At 39.9% G+C, this 26,413-nt stretch overlaps 1 protein-coding gene across 1 annotated transcript in view; it reads right to left on the bottom strand.

Annotated features, from left to right (window-relative positions):
* Window positions 1–26,413, bottom strand: part of LOC306923543 (contactin-associated protein-like 2) — a gene marked incomplete at its 3' end in the record, with an annotated part of 333,896 nt that overhangs the window by 138,085 nt on the left and 169,398 nt on the right. The window contains exon 9 of the mRNA XM_079501713.1: window positions 24,417–24,678. Within this exon, the coding sequence (XP_079357839.1) occupies window positions 24,417–24,678 (262 nt within the window). The remainder of the gene's footprint in view (window positions 1–24,416; window positions 24,679–26,413) is intronic.

Raw genomic sequence — 26,413 nt, 5'->3', positions numbered from 1 at the left:
TTATGGGGATAACATTTGTCAAAAATAGAGCATCTACAAGCTCACAACGCGTTGCATACGTGACACGTTGTGAGCATCTATGTGGATGCGCTATTTTCTTTTATAGATATTTAGTGTCGATTAAAAGGAGGGAACTAAAACAACTGTTGAACTGAAACAAGCATTTTTAGATTTCAGAATCGACTACTCAGGACGAACTCACCCAATCAACTGAGCCACACCACGACTTCCTCGAGAATGCAGGCTGTTTGAACAACCGGCTCAAGATTGATGACAAGGACAGGCTTGTAGAGGACATACTGAGGTTTCAAGTAATCAATCGAGTGTGCGCTCCGTTTGAAAGGTATTTTAAATAATGTTTCATGTCCAAGATGGTGAAGAGTGTACTCTTCATTGAGTCATCTTTGCTCTTATGCTTTGTCATTTAGGTTCAGAGAAGGGTTGAAAACACTTGGAGTCCTTGAAATGATGCAGAATCATCCCGATTCGTTCAAACCAGTGATGTGCTTCAGTCCAAAGCCCCTCACCGCTGACGACGTTGATGCGTTGTTCCAGATCCGTTATTCGGAGGTGGGGAGCAACAAGAGAACAGCAGAGGAAAGAGTAGTTGCTTGGTGGAGGGACTACTTACAAGATGTTGAAGGTATGTGCGTGTGTCATATGTGCAGTTCTAAGAAAAGGTCTAAAATGATCTAACACATTTGGTCTGTCTCATTATTTCCGCAGAAGAAGATGGGGCGAAGAAGTTGGGGGACATCTTGGCGTTTGCTACCGGATCTGATGCAGTACCACCGATTGGCTTTTCTCCTCAACCATCATTGGACTTTCACCCCAGTGGTGGAGCACAAAGGTTCCCTGTTGCCAACACCTGCATCAACTGTCTCAAGCTGCCTATCCACAGCACTTACAATGATTTTAAGAGCAACTTCGACTATGCATTAAGAAACACTCAGGGCTTTGGCATGGCATAGAATTTCATTAGTCTTTCATTGCCAGATGATCAGAGATCTCCAGCTACTTATAATGGGTACATTAATCTACCTCTAACAAACCAACGCCCACTGCTTTAATAGAGGTTGCTGATTTATGATGAACAGTAGAGGTTTGAATAGACTAGGATTGCGATTCAGTTGTCTTTAAATTTCCAAATTATTTTCCACAATTTTGATGTCACCAGACGTATCAGTAGGCAGAGATTTCTGATCATCCCGCTACTCAATACTATAGGATGAGACTAGCTGAGTTGTTGATTTGGAATTGTTATGTCTTGTTTTAATCAGTTTGCTGTCTTAAGAAGTAGAAAAGATCAAGAAAACTTGTCGTCTTCCACTTCCACCTACAGCCAGCAACGGCCTTCCAGGTCAAGGCTGTCCAAGATATGATCTAACAATTGAACAATTTAGCCAGTGCATGAGACTTGGACTGTCTTCAGACATAGGCAACGTCTTGATGTCCATTGGAATACACGTCGTTGACCAATGAAGAACTAATATCAACAATAAGGCAGATATCCACGAGCACCCCGAATGCTGGTGAGAGATATGTTATAGGAAGTCTACGTGCACGCGGAATCCGTATCCGAATGCTGGTGAGAGATCTGAAAAGATATTAAAAAAATCATAAGGACTCAAACTCTTATCAGGTCCTTCCTTAGAGCAAACCAAAGACAAAATATCCTGGGTTTTGCTGTATGTGTTGAATACTGTGGAAAGAGAAATATTGAAGCACCTTAATTTTACTTACTGTTTACAGCCACAGTTTGATAACGGCAAAGCACAGCCGTTGCCATTTTCTGTGTTTGCCATTGTTGAATGAGCAGTTGTTCAAATCAAATTTGTTCAATGAGTTGAAGGGTGGGTATTGTTGCATACTGTATTGTAGTGCACCCTTGTGTCAAGGGCTCCTCCTTTTGCACTTAACTCTTAACAACCTTAAGTATTAGAAGAGAAGTGTTGTCATATTGTTGGTTGAAATAAGTGTTCCATAGCTCTAGATTCAAATGATAATCATAGTCCTGCAGTGTTTGTTCAGTAACATGGGTCTCACCAGCTCTTTGGTAAACAATACAAATACATTTTCAGATTAGGATATAAGATAAACAAGTGAAATTGGAAGTGGTAACAAAATTAGCAGACAAAAGTTGGAACTGGGACACTCAATTTGAAGCTGATAAATAATCTTTGTGCTGTGAGACCGCAGTTACTGAACGAACACTATTGCAATGATTAATGTTGGAATGAAGAGTTTAACATTGAAAGTGTTTTGCACAAAAAAGTACAAACGTCTATATTTTATTTTTCCTTTTTTTACTTGCAGATGATGCTCAAAGCGTTATTTTTTCAAACTTTGTATAAAGACTGTTTTATAACTGCACTGCACAGCAGCTGCCATGTTCTTTGTCTGCCATTTTTGAATGAGCAGTTTTGTAAAATCAGTTCTGTTCAATGAGCTGAAGGGTGGTATGTTACATACTGTACTGTACTGTAGTGCACTGTTGTGTCAAGGGCTCCTCCTTTTGCACTTCACTCATAACAACTAAGTATTTGAGAATGTTGATAGAAAAAGACAAGTGGTGTGATTTTTGTTGAAATAAATGTTCAATAGCTCTAGATTCAAAAAATGAATAACAGTTAACAGTGTTTTATTTCAGTAACATGGGTCTCACCAGCTCTTTAGTAAACACAATCAAAAATAAGTTTTCATGTCAGGATACAAGATGAAGAAGTGAAACTGAAAAAATTAGCAGACGAAATTGGAATTGGGACATTTGAAGCTGATAAATTATCTTTGTGCTCCGAGACCCCAGTTACTGAACAAACACTATTGCAGTGATTACTGTTGGAAAATAGAGTTTTAACATTAATTGTTTTGGTAAAAAAAAAAAAAATGTTTATTTTATTTTTCACTTGCAGGTGATACTCAGTGTTTGCAGTCACTCAATTTATTTTTTGAATGAGCTCTTTAGTCAGTTGATCAGCTAGTGCCGGGATATGAAGTAGACAAGTACCTTGTGTTACTTTATACAGACTCATATCCACACATTACATGTTTATTAAATAATCAGATCTGCCCAATCTCTTCATTCACTCTGTCCTCTTGGATGTCTTGCATTGAAACATTGTAAAACAGACAGAAATAATTGAATTCCATGGTTTCCATCATCCAATAAGGGGTCAAATAATTGTTGCATTTCGTGCATAGTAGTGTTGCTTACATTAATGCTGTTTTCAGGAACCTCAACATTGTTCCTGCTCTCCACTGCAGGTAGTGGTTCATCATTATTTCCTAAATATTCATCTTCATGAAACACACCACCTATAGCTGTGTTGTTCCTTCCAACGTGCCTGACAACACCTCTATGCCACAATTGCAAAGGAGTTTGACCTCCTTGGGTAGAAAGTCCATGACTGTTCCACTGGCTCCTGAATTCTCTGCCTGCCCTTTGAACCCGAGGTAAATAAATGTAATGCAAACAAAATAAATGAATTTCACAGAGAGAGTCATGTATGCCTTTGTTTTCCATAAAGGTAAACAAGTCAGAGAAGGTATATGATGGCGCGACTACCCATCAACACAGCCATGGAACACCATTTTCCACCTCACCAACTTATGGTTCCCATCCATATGCCTGTATAAAAGAAAGGAGAGACAGCTTTTACAATCCTGGAAAAGCAGGCTCTGTAGGGTCAAATGGGGTCAAATGATACTGTCAGTGGTCCATCTTTATGGGACAGTAATATTGTGAGATCATGAACCCTAAATATAGTAAATGTTATACTTTTGTTATTTGTAAATTAGCTTCAGTGTAACTGGCTCTTAGCAGTGGTGGAAAGTAACTAAGTACATTTACTTAAGTACAGGTTTGAGGTACTTTTACTTTACTGGAGTATTTCAAAAGTGTACTTTTACTGCACTACATCTCAGAGGAAAATATTGTACTTGTACTCCACTACATTTACATGAAAAAGTTACTACCGGTAGTTACTTTGTAGATTATTATTACAAAACATACAATAACCACTTCAGCCAATATATAGTATATATATATAGCCTATATAGATTTCGGCCATTTGAAAATAGCAGATCTACAAGCTCACAATGCATCACTACACATGGTGAGCTTGTAGATTGGCATTTTTCAAAAGATTTTCTATACATTTTGAAGTTGTGAAATGGGACATTCTGCACAATGAGAACTTTTACTTTTGATACTTTGAAGTATATTTTGATGCCGATTATTTTGTACTTTTACTTTTTTTTTTGAATACAGGACTTTTACTTGTAACGGTGTATTTCTACATTTCAGTATTGATACTTTTACTTGAGTAAAACATGTTAGTACTTTTTCCACCACTGGCTATTAGTGCTATTATTAATTAAGAGTTAATTCCTCTTGCACCCTCAGCACCAAGATTAAGAGGTCAGATTTGTTTAGTTTAAGAACGTTTCCATGACAATAGTGGCATGACAAAATAAATAAAGCTTATTACAAAAGAATGCTAAATGTTGTGGCCAGGCCAGACCACTAGACTCTGGCCCATATTAACTTTATGTGTGGGCGGAATTAAACCATCAACCCCTCCCATAGCTACTGTTTTAAGTTCCCCCGGAACTGTTTCAAGGCCGCCCCCCCCCCAATTAATAAAAACAACGTTTTATTAAATAAGTTTGAAGAGGCTTAATGGTGATTATTTAGTGAATTATGGATCATTTGTTTGTTTTGTTTTGAAGTGTTATAACATTGTATCATTTAATCTTGCAGTAATATATTTGTTTTAAGTTAAATAGAGAAAAAAACAAAAATCCACTCTATATTAATTATATTCATATTTACACATTTCAGAACAAAAGCTCAGGTCTATCATAATAGACAATTGTTCCATTGTAAAACAAGTAAAATAAAATATTCATAAATAAATCAAATTATTTTTGTCCATTAGCCTATGCATGTTTGTGGATCTTTGGTAATGCCTCATGAATCATTTCAACTGAAAGGGGATAACACTCTCTGATTTAAATAAAGCAAACCTTTATTTTATTTTACTTTGACTTTAGCTGTCAAGATATGTGTTCTCATAAATATTATCAGTGACCTAGGTTTCAATTTATCAAATTGTTTTACAATGGAACAATAGACAATTTAATATGTATGTTTAATATATGAATGTATATTTATTGCATAATATTTAATATACCATTTTATGTCATGTTATATAGTATTAGTAAATGCTACACTAGATGTATAAGAATATTTAATATACAATGGATATATCGTATTTATATAATATATTCTACTCTAGTTTGGGTTCCCAAACTTTTCAGCCCACGACCACAAAATAATGACTCGCGACCCCACTTAACCCTGGAGGTAATTTATGCACATAATGACCCAGAATAATTTCGCGACCCCAAAGTCATAAAGTCAGTGTCCCCAGCTTTGGGAACCCCATTGCGGGAGATATGACCTAACCCGGAAGTGTGGCATTTCATAACTAAACAAAAACGTCTGCTGAACAAATTAGAAGTCATAAGGTTGCTACAGAAATTAAATATGAAACTGCAACTTATGTATATTTTGATCAGTCTGCAGGCCTTGTTAGTAATTGGCGATCGCGATGATGTTATTGCTTTTTTCAATAGGGTGCTGAACTGTATTCAATGCTTACAGCAAGACCCAGGAGAACAGAGATATTTTAGAGAGCTTGGTGACCACAGCATTACCCTAAATTATTATTTGTCTATGGTTCACTCTAGGGAAGGACCTGGTGGAGAGACTGTTGTTGTTTTGGAATTGTTATCTCGTTGTTTTAATCAGATTATTAATCAGTTTGATGTCTTAAGAAGTAGAAGAAGAGATCAAGAAAATGGTCTTCTTCCACTTCCACCTACAGCCAGCAACGGCCGAGGCCGTCCAAGATATGATCTGACAACTGAACAATTTAGTCAGTGCATGAGACTTGGTTTCAACTGGCAGGGAATTGCTTCTCTTTTTGGAATTAGTCGCAGGACTGTCTTCAGACATAGGCAACGTCTGGGTGTCGGGCCATTGGAATACACTTCGTTGACCAATGAAGAACTAATATCAACTATAAGGGAGATATCCACGAGCACCCCGAATGCTGGTGAGAGATATGTTATAGGAAGTCTACGTGCACGCGGAATCCGTATCCAGCGCTGGAGGATTCGTCTAATTCTGCAGGAGATTGATCCCATCGGACGGGCATTGAGACGTGGTCAAGCCATTCGCCGAAGGGTTTACAGTGTGCAAACTCCAAACGAGTTATGGTATGTGTCTATGACGGGTCAGGGGTGTTGAATTAACTAATAATAATAATAAACCTGTAGGTAACCTAACCCATAGAAGACATCATAGACTCTATGATGTCTTCTATGGGCTACGACAGGTTTATTCTTATGTTATGACTCGCTTATACCTGCGGGCGTCCAATCGTGTCCACTACAGAGCGAGTGTGTGGTGGGCATTAGTCAGTTCAACCCTAAACTGGCGTTGACCAGACCAGTGCACTGTTGACAGTATTCTTATGGGCTCACACTAAATATCTTTTCCAACAATAGAAGATCTACAAGCTTACAGAGCTACTAGATCGGCTATTTTCAGGGAATGTTGCCCCCGCCCAGAATAGGGATAGAGTCTGACCCCATATTAAGTCAGACGCCTGTTGATCTATTAACGTTTTTTTGTGTGCAAAGCAGTCTGCAGCATGCCAAATAACAAATTCATATAACCAAATGATGAAGCCACTATTGTCATGGAAACGTTCTTAAACTAAACAAATCTGACCTCTTAAGCTTGGTGCTGAGGGTGCAAGATGGAATTAACTCTTAATTAATAATAGCACTAATAGCCAGTGGTGGAAAAAGTACTAACATGTTTTACTCAAGTAAAAGTATCAATACTGAAATGTAGAAATACACCGTTACAAGTAAAAGTCCTGTATTCAAAAATGTACTTGAGTAAAAGTACAAAATAATCGGCATCAAAATATACTTAAAAGTATCAAAAGTAAAAGTACGTATTTCACAACTTCAAAATGTATAAAAAATCTTTTGAAAAATGCCAATCTACAAGCTCACAATGTGTAGTGATGCATTGTGAGCTTGTAGATCTGCTATTTTCAAATGGCCGAAATCTATAGGCTATATATATATATACTATATATTGGCTGAAGTGTTTATTGTATGTTTTGTAATAATAATCTACAAAGTAACTACCGGTAGTAACTTAAGTTTTCATGTAAAAGTAGTGGAGTACAAGTACAATATTTTCCTCTGAGATGTAGTGCAGTAAAAGTAAACTTTTGAAATACTCCAGTAAAGTAAAAGTATCTCAAACCTGTACTTAAGTAAATGTACTTAGTTACTTTCCACCAGTGCTAATAGCCAGCTACACTGAAGCTAATTTATAAATAACAAAAGTATAACATTTACTATACTTAGGGTTCATGATCTCAGAATATTACTGTCCCATAAAGATGGACCACTGGTATCATTTGACCCCATTTGACCCTACAGAGCCTGCTTCTCCAGGATTGTAAAAGCTGTCTCTCCTTTCTTTTATACAGGCATATGGATGGGAACCATAAGTTGGTGAGGTGGAGAATGGTGTTCCATGGCTGTGTTGATGGGTACAGTCGCGCCATCATATACCTTCAGTGCCTGAACAATAACAGGGCATCAAGTGTTTTGCACCTGTTTCAGCAGGGCGTATCTGATTTTGGTCTACCTTCGAGAGTGCGGAGCGACCATGGTAGAGAAAATATAGAGGTAGCCCGATTTATGTTGAACAGTAGAGGTTTGAATAGAGGAAGCATGATCATGGGGCGCAGTGTACACAACCAAAGAATCGAGAGGCTCTGGGGAGAACTAAATAGAGTCTGTTCATACTACTTCTCTGACTTGTTTACCTTTATGGAAAATGAAGGCATACTTGACTCTCTCTGTGAAATTCATTTATTTTGTTTGCATTACATTTATTTACCTCGGGTTCAAAGGGCAGGCAGAGAATTCAGGAGCCAGTGGAACAGTCATGGACTTTCTACCCAAGGAGGTCAAACTCCTTTGCAATTGTGGCATAGAGGTGTTGTCAGGCACGTTGGAAGGAACAACACAGCTATAGGTGGTGTGTTTCATGAAGATGAATATTTAGGAAATAATGATGAACCACTACCTGCAGTGGAGAGCAGGAACAATGTTGAGGTTCCTGAAAACAGCATTAATGTAAGCAACACTACTATGCACGAAATGCAACAATTATTTGACCCCTTATTGGATGATGGAAACCATGGAATTCAATTATTTCTGTCTGTTTTACAATTTTTGCATGCAAGAGATCCAAGAAGACAGAGTGAATGAAGAGATTGGGCAGATCTGATTTAATAAACATGCAATGTGTGGATATGATTCTGTACAAAATAAGACTAGGTGCTTTTCTACTTCATATCCCGGCACTAGCTGATCAACCGACCAAAGAGATCATTCAACAAATAGATTGAGTGACTGTAAACACAGAGTATCATCTGCAAGTGCAATTGTTTCTTTTTTTCTTACAAAACACTTAATGTTAAAACTCTATTTTCCAACAGTAATCACTGCAAAATACTCTTTGTTGAGAGTTAAAGTGCAAAAGAAGGAGCCCTTGACACAACGGTGCACTACAGTATAGTATGTAACAATACCACCCTTCAGCTCATTGAACAAAACTGATTTTACAAAACTGCTCATTCAAAAATGGCAGACAAAGAACATGGCAGCTGCTGTGCAGTGCAGTTATAAAACAGTCTTTAAACAAAGTTAAAAAAAATATAAAGCTTTGAGCATCATCTGCAAGTGAAAAAAGGAAAAATAAAATATAAACTTTCAAGCAGTGCATTTGATTCTTTTTTGTACAAAACACTTTCAATATTAAACTCTTCATTCCAACATTAATTGCAATAGTGTTCGTTCAGTAACTGCGGTCTCACAGCACAAAGATTATTTATCAGCTTCAAATTTAGTGTCCCAGTTCCAACTTTTGTCTGCTAATTTTGTTACCACTTCCAATTTCACTTGTTTATCTTGTATCCTAATCTGAAAATGTATTTTTATTGTTTACCAAAGAGCTGGTGAGATCCATGTTACTGAACAAACACTGCAGGACTATGATTATCATTTGAATCTAGAGCTATGGAACATTTATTTTAACAAACAATATGACAACACTTCTCTTCTAATACTTAAGGTCGTTAAGAGTTGAAGTCCAAAAGAAGGAGCCCTTGACACAAGGGTGCACTACAATACAGTATGCAACAATACCCACCCTTCAACTCATTGAACAAAACTGATTTGAACAACTGCTCATTCAACAATGGCAAACACAGAAAATGGCAACGGCTGTGCTTTGCCGTTATAAAACTGTGGCTGTAAACAGTAAGTAAGAAATAAAGTAAAATTAAGGTGATTCAACACCTACAGCAAAACCCAGGATATTTTAGAGAGCTTGGTGACCACACCATTAGCCATAATTACATTTTGTCTTTGGTTTGCTATAAGGAAGGACCTGATAAGAGTTTGAGTCCTTATGTTTTTAATATCTTTTCAGATCTCTCACCAGCATTCGGATACAGATTCCGCATGCACGTAGACTTCCTATAACATATCTCTCACCAGCATTCGGATACGGATTCCGCGTGCACGTAGACTTCCTATAACATATCTCTCACCAGCATTCGGGGTGCTCGTGGATATCTGCCTTATTGTTGATATTAGTTCTTCATTGGTCAACGACGTGTATTCCAATGGACATCAAGACGTTGCCTATGTCTGAAGACAGTCCAAGTCTCATGCACTGGCTAAATTGTTCAATTTTTAGATCATATCTTGGACAGCCTTGACCTGGAAGGCCGTTGCTGGCTGTAGGTGGAAGTGGAAGACGACAAGTTTTCTTGATCTTTTCTACTTCTTAAGACAGAAAACTGATTAAAACAAGATAACAATTCCAAATCAACAACTCAGCTAGTCTCATCCTATAGTATTGAGTAGCGGGATGATCAGAAATCTCTGCCTACTGATACGTCTGGTGACATCAAAATTGTGGAAAATAATTTGGAAATTTAAAGACAACTGAATCGCAATCCTAGTCTATTCAAACCTCTACTGTTCATCATAAATCAGCAACCTCTATTAAAGCAGTGGGCGTTGGTTTGTTAGAGGTAGATTAATGTACCCATTATAAGTAGCTGGAGATCTCTGATCATCTGGCAATGAAAGACTAATGAAATTCTATGCCATGCCAAAGCCCTGAGTGTTTCTTAATGCATAGTCGAAGTTGCTCTTAAAATCATTGTAAGTGCTGTGGATAGGCAGCTTGAGACAGTTGATGCAGGTGTTGGCAACAGGGAACCTTTGTGCTCCACCACTGGGGTGAAAGTCCAATGATGGTTGAGGAGAAAAGCCAATCGGTGGTACTGCATCAGATCCGGTAGCAAACGCCAAGATGTCCCCCAACTTCTTCGCCCCATCTTCTTCTGCGGAAATAATGAGACAGACCAAATGTGTTAGATCATTTTAGACCTTTTCTTAGAACTGCACATATGACACACGCACATACCTTCAACATCTTGTAAGTAGTCCCTCCACCAAGCAACCACTCTTTCCTCTGCTGTTCTCTTGTTGCTCCCCACCTCCGAATAACGGACCTGGAACAACGCATCAACGTCGTCAGCGGTGAGGGGCTTTGGACTGAAGCACATCACTGGTCTGAACGAATCGGGATGATTCTGCATCATTTCAAGGACTCCAAGTGTTTTCAACCCTTCTCTGAACCTAAATGACAAAGCATAAGAGCAAAGATGACTCAATGAAGAGTACACTCTTCTGCATCTTGGACATGAAACATTATTTAAAATACCTTTCAAACGGAGCGCACACTCGATTGATTACTTGAAACCTCAGTATGTCCTCTACAAGCCTGTCCTTGTCATCAATCTTGAGCCGGTTGTTCAAACAGCCTGCATTCTCGAGGAAGTCGTGGTGTGGCTCAGTTGATTGGGTGAGTTCGTCCTGAGTAGTCGATTCTGAAATCTAAAAATGCTTGTTTCAGTTCAACAGTTGTTTTAGTTCCCTCCTTTTAATCTACACTAGACTTCTACACTTTAATATCTATAAAAGAAAATAGCGCATCCACATAGATGTCACGTATGCAACGCGTTGTGAGCTTGTAGATGCTCTATTTTTGACAAATGTTATCCCCATAATCTTACTGTCCCCTTACACTGATGCAATGTGGGACACTCAGTAACAACAATTTTACTAATGAAAAGAAAATGTAACAACCTTTTCAATGATGTCATGGATTCGTGAATTGGTAACATCCTCCAAAACTGGTCTGCAGTTCCCGGACCCACGGACTAAGCAGTTAAACAAGGTTTTGGAAAAGCAATTTGGCGAAGGTCCTCCATGCACCAAACTGACTGCAATAGCCCTTCCTGCGATGTAATAACGGTCATCTTTGTCAGCTATATATAAAAAATAAAATTTAAGTTAGTGGGCTTACCTTTTCAAATGATGCCATTTGAAATTGCTTACAAAAGGAGCCTATATAAGACAGCATTTAGTGGTCAGTGATTTCCAAAAAGATATACCTGATGCATCAAGAGCCAGGTTTAAGTTCCCCTCTGTTAAGTTCCCCTCAAACATTGGTGACCGGATAAGCGATTCTGTCATTAGTCTTAGAAACTCTCTTCTAGGACCTCCCAGATCAACAGCTTCCTCGTTTATACCTTTGTCGTCAGAAAACCGAACACTCATCCTGTGTGTTGGGTCATAGGATATTCTCTTGAACCCCCGAATGGCACCATCCAACACACTGGCACGGTTGATGTTGAAACGGCTGATTATTTTGTTGTTGATCTTTACACGAGCTCAGATAAGATCTGTTTAATAGGGACACTTCCAGAGGAACTTCCTTGTCTGAAAGCAAACATACAATAAAAACATACAATAGAATATTGGCATATCTTAATCCGGTCTAGTAAATATAGATATATTAAATGTAATTTACTACCTATAACTACCTTTGTTATAGATACAATTATATTCCTACAAAATTAAGTTAGAGATATCATCAAGATCACAAGTAACTCTAAAAAGATTTATTTTTGCTTAATCAGTGCAGCAATAAGTCTTTATTAACCCATTAAGACCTAGAAAGCATCTGTGTAACATCACATTTTAACCACTTTAACCAGTATTTTATACTTTGGCTATTAAAGAATAGCAGATATAAAAGCTCATAGCGTGGTACTACGAGCTCGTAAATCTGCTATTTTTGAAAAATCATGAAAATGTGTGCAAATCTTTGCATATGTATATTTTTCAAGCAAACATTTGTAACTCAAATCTTTGCTTCTGAGGCTCCCTGGAACTAAATATTTTGAGATGGGGGTCCGCGGCCAAATACATATCATTTTTGGGATCCTTGACATTTCCGAAAACTAAGATTTTTTAGAATCGGCCTCAGGTCTTAATGGGTTAAAAGGCAATATTCTATAATACTTACATATGGTCGTCCAAGCTGGCGACACAGGCAGCATAGAGTCCCTCATCCTCTTCTTCATCATCACTGGACACGTTGAGAACTGACAAGTAAGCCCTGTAATCGCTACTCTCTGCAAAGAGGTTGGTGGTTGATGGTGGGGTGCTGATCGTTATAGGGCTGGGGGCCGCAGTGCTGGTCGATGGCATGTTGCTCATCGGTCTATGGGGTGCGGTGCCGGTTGATGCCAGGCTGCCAGCCATATTGCTCATCAGTCCAAGGCTGGGGGGTGCGGTATTGAACGGTGCAAGGCTGTAGGGATCTGGGTGGTCGCCGACAGGGTGGGTACGCTTGTGGCCTGCTCTGGTGGTGACTGATGGCACCGCCATCGTAACCTCCTCATCCTCTTCGGAGGAACTTCCGTCTGAATCTTCAGGCTGACAAATGGATAGAAGTTACAGCAGTTAATAAACAAACGTGCTGTGGTGTTTTACATCATGAAATATTGTGCTAACTTGCAAAAGTGATATATTTAAGATTGAATTGTTTGTTTTGTGTTCCATGTTGGTCATTTCTACTGGGTTCACTAAACTCCACATACCACATTTAAAAGAGGGCAAAAGAACAAACTCCATTAAATCATTATGTATTCAGCAAGATAGCTGGGGTATGACAGCAATGTATGAGACCTGGGTACTTGGGAACCTGGGAAGGGGAAAGCTATTGCTAGGGATAGAACGCACCGTCATACTGTCTTCTAGCATCAGGACGATGGTAGGATGTACCGATGTATAGGACTTCTGAACAAAAAGGCCATCTCAGTTCTGTGCATAAAATGTGTAATGTAAATATTCTATTTTCCTCTCTTTAAGGGAGCAGCTGTGTAGTATAGTGTGATCTGTCTATGTATTCCTATCTAAAACTCTTGAACGTGCTGTCTTTAAACAACTGTCCTCCTATCTCCACCAGAACAACCTCCTGGACTCCAACCAGTCTGGGTTCAAAGTGGGTCACTCGACAGAGACTGCCCTGCTGGCAGTGACGGAGTCGCTCCATGCCGCTAGAGCGAACTCTCTCTCCTCCGTCCTGATACTCCTGGACCTGTCTGCAGCGTTCGACACGGTGAACCATCAGATCCTCCTCTCCACCCTCGAGGGGATGGGTGTCTCAGGCTCTGCACTCTCCCTGTTTGCATCCTACCTGACGGGTCGCTCCTACCAGGTGATGCTGAGAGGGTCTGTGTCAGAACCACACAGGCTCACAACTGGGGTTCCCCAAGGCTCGGTTCTGGGTCCTCTTCTTTTCTCTCTCTACACTACATCTCTGGGTGCTGTCATCCACTCCCATGGCTTTTCCTACCACTGCTATGCCGATGACACCCAGCTGATCCTCTCATTCCCCCCCTCTGATACCCAAGTGGAGGCACGCATTGCTGCTTGTCTGGCTGACATCTCGGCGTGGATGTCGACAAACCACCTGAAGCTCAACCTGGACAAGACCGAGCTGATGTTCCTCCCGGGGAAGGGCTGTCCGCACCGAGACATGGCCATCACCATTGATAATGCTGTGGTGACCTCAACTCGGACTGCGAAAAATCTGGGTGTGACCCTGGACGATCAACTGACGTTCTCGGCAAACATCGCATCAGTGACAAGGTCCTGCAGATTCCTCCTCTACAACATCAGGAGGATTCGCCCCTTCCTCACGGAGAAGGCAGCCCAGGTGCTCATCCAGGCTCTCGTCATCTCCCGCCTGGACTACTGCAACTCCCTCCTTGCTGGTGCTCCGGCATCTGCCATCAGACCTCTGGAGCTTGTTCAGAAAGCTGCGGCTCGTCTGGTGTTCAACCGCCCCAAGTTCTCCCACACAACCATCCTTCTCCGTTCTCTACACTGGCTCCCCGTAGCGGCCCGCATCCAGTTCAAAACCCTGGTGTTAGCCTATAGGGCAGTGAAAGGAACAGCTCCTTCCTACCTCCGGGCTATGGTCGATGCCTACACCCCTGCCCGACCACTTCGGTCTGCCACCTCGGGGCGACTGATTGCCTCGTCACTCAAGGGTCCTTCTGGCCGATCCACACGGTCACGACTCTTTTCTGTTCTGGCCCCACAGTGGTGGAATGAACTCCCCACTGATGTTAGGACAGCAGAGTCACTGCCCATATTTCGCCGCAGGTTGAAAACCCACCTCTTCAGGAAACACTACCCTTCCTCTCTGCCTGACCTACTTGTTGTTAACTAGTTGTACGAACGCTTGTTTTCTATTGTTGTATTGTTTATTGGATCTTGTTTAGTCGATACACTTAATTGTTTTAGCTCATGCTCATTTGATTTAGCTATTTTGTCTCATCTGGTTAAGGAAATAGGTAGCTGATATATTGCACTTTTACCTTAGCGCTAGGTATACTCTTGGTTGCTTGTTTTTGCAGAAAATGCACTAAAGACTTCTGGTGATTAGTAGTTTTTGTTCCCTACCTATGTTGAATACACTTATTGTAAGTCGCTTTGGATAAAAGCGTCTGCTAAATGACTGTAATGTAATGTAATGTAATGTATTGTGTTTTTATGTATCCTGATGGCTGCTTGGTACAAAATGAATTTCTGCAAGGACAAATGAAGCATCTATCCATGTTCAGTCTAGTCAGGATGTAAAATAGATGTTAAAACAGCCCCCCACCCCCAGATTTGGTTTTGGCAAAAACTTATAGCCTAAATGCAACTTGTCAATGATAATAACTGTATATGACCAAGTGGAAAATGTTAAAGCTCCTAAGTTTCAGATAGCACCTTTATACATACCCCAAGTGCTTGGGAGGGCCTCACATATACAGCCTTTAATTTGAAGACCTTTTGGATCAAACTGGCATCCAACTCCTGGCCGTCCCTCAACGCTGGTGCTATTAGCTTGTTGCCACAAGCCATCAATATTTCACAACTGTGCATAGAATACATCACTGATTACTGAGGGCAGGTAATGGTACAGTCAAATTATTAATTGATCAATGATGAAGCCGATCAATACGATTGTTTAGTGTGCCTGTTAAGAGTCAAACATGTGCGATGTATACAGTAGGACCATGCACACATTCCAGTTGAAATTGGAACAGCTAATTGGAATAAATTGATAGCATAACCCCAAAGTACTGCACGTAAATTCATTGTGATCTGACAGGCTTCTATCAACTTAAGTTCTCTCCATACTCATCAAATTCCATACTTGTGTAGGAACCCTGATTTAATAACTTTATATGTCCTACCCCTTTCAATACTTATCCACACCTGGCAATTATTCAAATTCCATACTTTTCCATACTTGTGTAGGAGCCCCGTATCATCACATCATTACCTACCTCACAAGGTCGGGAATCTTCCCCTTAAAGGCATTCCTTATCTGACCCAGAACGTCCACATGGTCCCAGCTTTTATCGAACTCGAAGGCGTTCAGGATGTGACCTCTTTTATATAATTTCTCCTTGGTCGCCTGCTTGACAACTACGTCGTCTGTCGGACCATGAAGCAGAATGACATCTTTGTTGAACGTGCGGTGAAAAGGCGTTTTTGGTGTCTTCTTTCTGAAAAACATGAGGAATCATGACAGGCATGTATACAATAGTCAAACATACATTATCTATGAAGTAGGATATTTAGTAGTTTCTACTAGGCCGAGCCAAATGACTACTTGCAATTCACAAAAAGAAATAGGCTACATCTTACTGGTTCGCACAGTGTTGATTTAACCACTTGAACCCCCAGCATCCATACAATTAAATTAACCTCAATTCCACAGGGCAAATACGACAAATAACTCTGACTGACAATGACCAATAGCAATAATCAATATAAATGTACTATGGCCAACTAGGCCATATTTAATCATTTTATACTCTAAATGTGTTAAAGTAGTGGAAATAGCTGATCTTGAAGCTCAAGCATGGCGATCACGCAAGATAAATGATTATCTCAAGTAATCGCAATATGGCGAAAATGTAATAATTGTGACAAGCCTAGGCCATGCATGTGAAAAAACGTTTTCGTTTTGTTCACAGCACAGATGAGTAAGTTACATTTGGCTACACTGCCAACACAAGACTATTGATATTGCACTGTAGTTTAATATTTATTTGCAATGTGATGCATTTGTATGTGACTTTGTTAGGATCCAAAGGTGCAGTATGACACGAGATGCAGTCTGCCTTAAGGCATTGTTTGAGACAAGCATAGAGGTTGAGTATGCCATTGTCTTAGGTGCAAAGTAAACACATATCAGCATTGAGTTTGTGAGAGACAGATCCTATAAAGTCTGATATATTAACTCTGACGGGGAGAGAGTGGGGTTATTGCTCTGAGACTAATGATTATTACATCCTGATGTGAAAGAAAATATGTCTAAAGAAGAAGGAAAACATGAAAAGTTGTTATAGCCTATGGACAATAAAAATCAGATGGGAATATTACATTTTGTTGTGGTGTAATAATTAAACTTATTTTTGATATGGCACAGCAGGCACACCAACTAAAAACGTGGCACGTCATGTCAACAGAGGTAGGCAAAAGTTGCATTAATTGCTGATCTAGGATCAGTGTCAGACCCTAAATGTAACTTTTAAAATGACCAGCTCGACATTATCTACCATCCAGCAATAATCGGTGGTGTAAATACTTTTACCTGAGGAGGCTATTAAATAACATTAACTCTACACTGTTTCAAAATCAAAGAATACAATAAGAGTTGAGTGATAACCCCTTCTCCCCGTGTGGACGGAGCACGCGTGTACGACACATGCACGCGCACTACGTTTGTCCACTGCTGTGCGAGGTTTCCAACTTTAGTCAAAAATTAAACAAAACTATTTAGATACTCACCGAAACAAAAGCAGTTTTATTTACTCCACTGCGCTCTCCAGATCTGGACAATGGTAATTTATATTGACCAGATCTGTAGAGGGCGCAGTGGAGTAAATAAAATAAATGTTCTGCCCAAAAAGTGTATTATACAGAGAAGGTGGGGTGCTGAGAGGCTCTGCAAGGTTATAATAGTTTTGGAGTTTTCATTATAGTTTTTGAAAAGTTTTCAAAATGTATAAAAATCTTAGATTAAAGATCTACAAGTTCAGGATGCAACGCATTGTGAGCCTGTATATCTGCTATTTTCAAATTGCCGAAATGTATATAGGGCTGAATTGGGTATAATGTATGTTTTGTAATAATAATCAAAACCTACAAAGTAACTAAAGTTTTCAAATAATTGTAGTGGAGTAAAAGTACAATATTTAGCTGCTCTGCGATATAGTGAGTAGAAGTAAAAGTACTGAAAATACTGCAGTAAAGTAAAAGTACCTAAAACTTTACTTAAGAACAGTACTTGAGTAAATGTACCCAGTTACTTTACACCACTACTCGCTTCAGATTCGTCGTGGGGGTTTTCCCCTTGATAATTGCTCCACATATTGTTATCGTCTTTCTTGCAGTTTAATTCAAATAAATCCCATAACCTTGCCACCCTGGAGAATAGACTTAACAACACAAAACTGCCTTTGTTTCCGTGAATGGTGAAATAGTTTTGTTTATTTTGACTAAAGTTGGAGACCTCGCATGGTAGTGGAATTTTCTGTCTATGGGGATAGCAGAGCGTTCGAGAAAACTCACGGAAGCTCTTTATACAAATGAGGAATGCATTAAACATGTTCAGGCGTGGTTTATCATTAATATTCAAGTATGATCTTGAATGCGTCAGAAGTCGAGCCTGTTTCATTAAACCAGAGAATCATGTCGACTATATGCACGAAGGAAAAACTGGAAAAGTAAACAGCTTAAGTACTGTACTTCGGTTTAAAAAAATGGCAAATAAAACAACTATTCTTACCGTTGTCTTGGCTTAGACTTCCAAGAGCTAAAAGTTGCCCTCGTTTCATAGCGGGGAACGTAGGTCCTCATGTCGGACGCAGGCTGCTGCATACTGCGGGTTGTGGATCCAAACGCCGGTAGCATGTTGCTATTGCTACCTAGCATCATACTGCTAGTGCTTCCTGGTGTTAACAGCGAGGTTATTTCGCGGTTCACTGCCTCACTGTTACACTGCTGCGTGGGTGATATATTAGTATTACTATTCGATATAGAATTAATCAAAGTGGGTGATTGTACAATAGCCCTGATAAGGGCCATTGTATCGGTGAGTCCTTTGTCTCCGAGTCCGTTCCCCGCCATGCTCCTTCTCTCTGGAACTTCCTGGTGTGCGCGCGCAGGTCTTTACCTGCCCGTGCCTTCCGGTGTTACTGAAATCACTTCCGTATGCTACTGAGATTTCATGTATGCATACATGTGAAATTAGTGTATACATAATAGTGAAATGATCTATACATGCTATTGAAATAATGTATATATACTATTGAAATCATTTATGCATACTACTGAAATCACTTGTATAAATACATGTAAAACTCTTGTATACATTATAATGAAATTATGTGTATGTATGTTATTGAAATCATTTATACATACTACTGAAATCACTTGTATAAATACATGTAAAACTCTTGTATACATTATAATGAAATTATGTGTATGTATGTTATTGAAATCATTTATACATACTACTGAAATCACTTGTATAAATACATGTAAAACTCTTGTATACATATCACTGAAATTATGTGTATACATATTATTGAATTTATTTATACATACTACTGAAATTACTCGTATGAATACATGTGAAAGGCTTGCACATGCATCTAAAGTTTTCATTTTAGTTTGTAATAATATACAAGAAATGCAGTTGTAAATGTACAACTGTTCACCAATATACATGCATCCTTTTCATTTGTGTATGTGTGAGTGTTTCAGATATAAATGTATAAATGTTTAACTTGTATGCGTGCAAGCATTTCGTATGCATGTGTATATGACACAGAAGTATATATGTATGTGTATGTGTTTCTCATATGTATGCGTAAGTGTTCAGATGAGTATGTATAAAGTTTCATATATGAACGCGCATCGATTTACAAAGTATGTATGTATGTGAGAGTGTTTCAGTAGTGAGTGTGCAAGTGTTTCAATATTAAACATATAGCATTTCAGTAGTATATGTAAGAGTGCCTCATCAGCGTGTGTGAAAGTGTCTCAAAATTGAAGGTAAAAGCATTTCAGTAGTAAGTATAAGACTGTCTCGTTAGCGTGTGTGAAAGTGTCGTTAGCGTGTGTGAAAGTGTTTCATTATTTTTGGCCTAAACGGCCCCTCATACCTTTAGGGTCCATTATTTGGCTTCGTTTTACGCTCTCAAGAGTTAAACTTAACAGTAATTTTACAATATACCCAGAGATAGAAAGAGATAAATCCCTGGCATATCTTTTCAAATGGGGGTCCGTGGGCTAAAAAGTGTCAATTTTGGGGGTCCTTGACATGAAAAGGATTGGGAACCACTGCTCTAAGGAGATAATATCTGGTCCTCTGCTTGTTTGTACTTGTGGCAAACTGTTTATCTGGTCTCCTTTGTTTGTTTTTACTAGTAATAAACGATTAAGAAATCCGCCAACTGTGTGCTTTGCCATCATTTGATTATGTCAGGTTGTGCTATAAGAGGTTGCACATTACCCTCCCTCACCCAACGCAGGGGTGTGACTTCCCCTGTACGTATATATATATATATATATATATATATATATATATATATATATATGTTGCATATATATATATATATATATATGGATGGAAGGATGGCACAGTGTTAGTTTCAAGCCTTGCGTTTGAGTCAGAAAGTAGCCGAGTGGTTGTTGTTTGCGGTTCAGTCAAAATGGAGCAGGGTGGTTGTTGTTTGAAGGTCTTCCAGAAAGTGCACAGTGTGGGGATGAGACATATGGTTTAGAGCCGGCTGAAGGTGTGTCTGCATGCGTGCGTGCGTGCGTGCGTGCGTGCGTGCGTGCGTGCGTGCGTGCGTGTCCATGAGTGATGAGTGATGCTATGTCTTGTATGAATGTGCATACACACGGCTGGATTAATAACAAATAGGAGCAGGAGAGAATTGTTCCGCTGAGAAAAGATAAGTTTTCCATTCTGGAGTCGGTTAAACAAGATGACCGACTCATAAGGCACGCCCTTGATCTGCTGGAGATTAAACTAAATATATATACTGTCTGAGAAAAGCCTTTCTGAGGGCACTGTGTACTTAAAATAAATACAATATGCAGGTTCAGAATAAAGCCTTTCTGGGGGGGGGGGGGGGGGGGGAGAGCGAGAGAGATAGAGAGAGAGAGAGATATGGGGCCCTATTATGCATGTCTTAAGTACCAGGTCTTATTACTTAACTTAAGACCTGGAGGCGTGATCAATGCCATTTGGCTATTCTGAGTGGCCAAACAGCATTGACCACGCCTCCAGGTCTTAAGTTAAGTCATAAGACCTGGTACTTAAGACACGCATAATAGGGCCCAGTGTGTTCTGGTAACAGTAACAACGCACGCACGCAAGCACGCACGCACGCACGCACGCACGCACACACACACACACACACACACACACACACACACACACACACACACACACACACACACAGAGCGTCTCAGTAACACTTTATATTAAGGTCGTCTTTATAATGCATTATAGCGCATTTATAATGCGCTATAATTATGTGGAGGCCGAGTGTTTTATCCTTTATTTTCTGTAACCTACATGTAACCAATGTGTGCCTTATATACTGAATATTATCTCCATGTAATCACCAAGTGCCTTGAGTTATTGTCCAAATATGCTCATCCTATAGTTGTAATGAGATATGAATGTAAGAATAGTACTCAGGACTGTGTAATCCACAATATGCATGCATGCCCCTACACAGTGACATTGAACTGGCAGAGCAGAAGGATATAGCCGCGTGAGAGGTCACGGGGGCAAGCAGAAGGTGTCTATACTTAACTCTAGCTGGAACGCACTGACCTTATGCTGCTGTCACACCCATCTTAATCTTGTCTAGCCAGGATGCAAAGAAACATGATAGGTTACCACAACAGCTGTACAGAGCTCACACTTTAGATCGGTACGGGAGCACCAGACAGAGGTGGACATGTAGGCAGGAGCTGCCATATAAGGTCTGGAGGAGACCATCCTTCCACACTTCCCCGGTCGTAAAACCATTATAGGACATTTCTCCCTGCTAGATGCAGAAAGGTGAACGAACAGTCAAGGTTGTGAGATGTACTGAATGTATGGATGATGACAGATATGTATCCGCAAATGCTCATTTGTCTTTTCTGTGTGACACGTGTGACGCATATTGACCGTTTTATGCATCTTTAAAATGAAACGACTGTATGAAAAACTCATGCATTGTGATAAGCACGCCGTTTGGTTATCATAGTTCATCCGTTGCAACGAAAATAAATAAAGTTGTGTCTTCAGTCAACCTGGTTGTCCACTGCCTTGCTGATTTAAACTGCGCGTTGACACTTATAAAGCCTTATAACACTTGTTATAAATGTTTATAATCATGTATAACAACTTATAACCACGTTTATAACATATTATAAGTGCTGGTCATAATGCATTATTATGCACAGTGGAACAGCACATTATAACTATTATAACTTATAAAGGCACATAGAGAAGTGCTGTAATGTCGGTGTCATAATGTATTATACAGTAACCAATGTGTATTAAATGGAATAATGTCTTATACACATCAATAATATGATATAGCAGGACTTTGAGACCTTTAAGTAAAGTGGCAACATTCTTTAATGGTTATTAGCAGTTGTATCATTTTATAATACCATATAGCATGACGTTGTGACCTTTAAGTAAAGTGACAAAACTTTGTATAATATGCTATAGCATATTATTGATGTTTATAAGACATTATTCCATTTAATAAACACATTGGTTATAATGCATTATGACACAGACATTACAGCACTTATCTATGTGCCTTTATAACCACCTAAGTTATAATAGTTATAATGTGCTGTTCCACTGAGCATAATAATGCATTATGACCAGCACTTTTAATACGTTATAAACGTGGTTATACGTTGTTATACATGATTCAACATTTATAATGAGTGTTATAATGCCTTAAAGCACATTATAATGCATTATAAATTAGCTTATAATGCATTATAAAGGCGACCATTAATATAAAGTGTTACCAGTGTCTCTATCATGGAGGTAGGCCATAGTTATTTGTAACAGCCTGATATTGCCGCATATGGAGCATTTTTACTGCAGCTATTACAGGAAAGTCTTCATATGAATATGCATAGCTCCCCGTGCCATTAATTCATCACATGCACGTCAAGCCGAGTGAAAACTTGGAAAGCGTTCTGAAAGTCACTTCTCAGCGGTGCCGTTTGGCAACATGGTTGGCATCTTGAAGCAGGTTTGAAGCCAGTGGCGTAAAGTAACTAAGTACATTTACTCAGCAGCATAGCAGCAGCAATGGCATACGCTCCCAGCAGCCTCACGGCTTGGGGAGACTAACACAAACGTGCATGTCAGGGAATATGGGCTCGTGACTATTTAGGGTTCCTACCTTGAAGAGACACAACGGTCAGAAAGCCCAGTGTCTCCACATGATTGACAACCTGGGGCTTTAGTTGTAAATAGCCCCTATGTATGCTATCTTTGAACAGTGCACGAGATGGTCACCCTATGTTATCTGGATCAACTGGCCAGCTGCTCACCCCATGGGGTGCCTGTCTTATCTATCCTGCTAAAACTGCTAGTGTTCTTTGAACATGTCGGAAGAGATTTACTGAGAGAGAGACCCATTTGAAAATAGCAGATCTACCAGCTAACAATGCATCGCAGTGTGAAACATTGTGAGCTTGCAGATTTCCTATTACAAATATATACAATTTATACATTTGAGAACTTGTGAAACGGGACGTTCTGCACGGCGAGTACTTTATATTGGTACTTTAAGTACATTGCTAATACTGTTGTGCTTTCGCTCAAGTCAATTTTCAATTCCGGACATTAGTATTTCTACGTTGCAGTAGTGATACTTTTACTGAAGTAAAAGTACAAGTTTTTTTCCCACCACTGCTTGAAGCAGACTGGAGTAGAGAGAGAGATCTCCTGCATAATGAAGATCTTTTATTCTCCTTCATTACAGAATCCTCCCTCAGGCCCAGATCACTCCCTATAGCTATGCAGGCCACATGTGGCCCCGCAACCGGTGTCTCGTCTGAAACAAAATAAAGCAACGTCTGAAGAAGATCCCCTCGGGTCTGTTTGCACATGGTGTTCATCGAAGGAAGAAGACAAGTACCTGCTTAGTTCCCGTGAAAACGCTGCACCTTTACAACCAGTCCAACATGGTTTTATATGTTCATTAATCGTGTGCGTGTGCGTGTGCGTGTGCGTGTGCGTGCGTGTGTGCGCGTGTTGGGTGCGTGTTTTTCTGGGCATGATGTTAGTCACGTTAAACTGCTCCATTGTAAGTACCATCATCAATGTAGTGCAGTATGGGGAAGGATCATACTTTGTTGTTCTTGTTTACTGTAAATCGCTCTGGATTAAGAGCGTCTGCTAATTGCATAAATTATAAATTGGTAAATTGTGTGCTTTGGACATGACGTTAAACTGCTCCGTTGTCAACATAATGGAATGTCAGAACAGGTCAGCTCCATATATGGAGATCTAAGGGTGGCAACGGGGGCAGTCTTGAGTGTAGGAGGGCCCAGGTAGGGCCGGGCCTTCATTTCCGGGCCTGTTGAGAGCCGGGTTTCGCCGGCTGCCGGGCGCGGCTGCACTAATAACTTTGGGGCAGGCCTGTCTACAGTATGAATGGACAGGTATCAGTCAAAAGGGAGACCTCAAAGAGGAAGGATGCGGGTTTAAGCTCTATAAATCTTGAAATCGGCAGAGATTGTGTTAAACTGCGTCCTACCTGACGATATGCGTATGTGGTCGGTCTTGGCGGCGTGCGTCACGTTGAGGTGCACGGTGACCTTGCCGCCCTCCAGGTCGACCTCCAGCGTGCCGTGGTCAAGGTTGCTGAAGAGGAGGAGCCCGTCTGGATTCCAGGTGCGGAACTGGAAGGCCACGGACAACGCGTTGTGATTGGCTCGTCCCGGCAGCTGCAGGAAGCTGGTGGCGTTGAAGAACACCGGGAACGACTGGCTCTCCACGCACGAGAAGGACAGGTTACGCTGAGAGAGAGAAAGAGACATTGACTCACTGTTAGAGAGAGAGGGAGGGAGAGAGAGAGAGAGAGAGAGAGAGAGAGAGAGAGAGAGAGAGAGAGAGAGAGAGAGAGAGAGAGAGAGAGAGAGAGTTAACTGCTCTCTTCCACTAGACAAGTTTATAGCAGGACAATTTGGGTATTTCCTTCATTATCCTTCCAAATGTGGACTGGTCATTATTGAATGTAGGACAAAACAAGTGGAAGACATGTCGAGGATACCAGAGTTTGACGACATCGGTGTGGAATGTCTCCGACTCGGAGCAAAGCAAGGGAAGTGGGAAGTGATTAATGATGTGTCACTGGCAGTTCCCACATGGAAGCTGTTTGTGAAGATAGGAGGATGGAACGCAGTAGAGAGCAGGGAAAAGGACGACAGCAAATCAATTTGTCTGACGTTGGAACTTAAGCGGAGTTGCCAGAGAGAGTTTATGTGAAAGTTGAAGACATAAGTTTGAAGGAGCCCCATTAATGTTTGTCTTTTTGTTTGTTTGTTTTGTAAAACTCGAGTCACTATGCTATGCACTGGACAAACGCATGACGTTATTTCACTAAACTAGAAATGTGAGGAAATGCCAAAGGGAGAAACAGTATCCAACTCAATCAACTTTAACGACAGCCCGACGGGAGTTTTCACTGTAAAACTATACAGTATTTTTGCCATCACCTGGTTGGGTGAGTCGTGTAACTTTCCCGACGTTAAGCTGTGTAACAGTGACACTACAGTGTTGATTTTGTCCACTAACACTATGACAAAAAATGTTCATCGACTACCTGTTTTCACTGACAAAAACTAAATGGAAACTAAATTAAAACTAAGTTATGATGACTAGAACTAAGACTAAATATATTGACAATTTCGTCAATAAATTAAAAACTAGACTAAAATGTTAGGAAGGGACTAGTGGACAATAGATCCAGTATAAGTCATTTTACAATTGGTTGCATGCTGAAACTAGCTGATCTACTGTATGAGCTTGTAGATCTGCTATTTTCAGCAAGTGTAAAATCAGTCATTACGACGACATCAAGGCCCACCAAAACACATTTTAGTCGACTAAAATCGTATGATATTTAGTCGACTAAAACTAGACGAACACTAAAACATTCCAGGTGACTAAAATGTGACTAAGACTAAATGAAAACTATTCAAGAGACTATGACTAAAATAAAAATCTGCTGTCAAAATCAACACTGCAATACTGAAAATAACACTGACAGCTATGAGGTGACAGACGCTTGCCATCCTTAGCAACAGTTGCTAAACTATTTGGATTGGCATTGGACAATCACTTTTGGGGTGGGGTTTAGTGATGGGCTAATTGATGTCGCCATTTCATCCTTGGCTGCAATCAATTATAATCTCAAAACGAGTCAATGAGGTTCCGGGTGAACTTTATTCAGTTTTCATAAACACTTTGTGTTCAAATGCTAGTTTAAAATATTTGTTTTCATCATATCATCATGATATGCGTTTAGTACATTTTAGTTTCATTCATTTTAAAATAATAAAAGTAGGGTATGTTTTCTACTGATTCTACCGAGTTAAGACCCACGCTTTTTTAGGTTGCAAACAATAGCATTCATTTGGACCAGAAAAATGGCGGACGGCTGTATAGAAACCAATGGTGTCACTTTTGTCAATTTCTTTTGTACGGCCTATGAATAAAATGTGGGGAAACGCTTAATATTCTGGAGTTCCA

Source organism: Electrona antarctica, assembly GCF_951216825.1.
Source record: "Electrona antarctica genome assembly, chromosome: 5".
Taxonomy (NCBI): Eukaryota; Metazoa; Chordata; class Actinopteri; order Myctophiformes; family Myctophidae; genus Electrona; species Electrona antarctica.
This window is presented reverse-complemented; position numbering and strand designations above follow the sequence as displayed.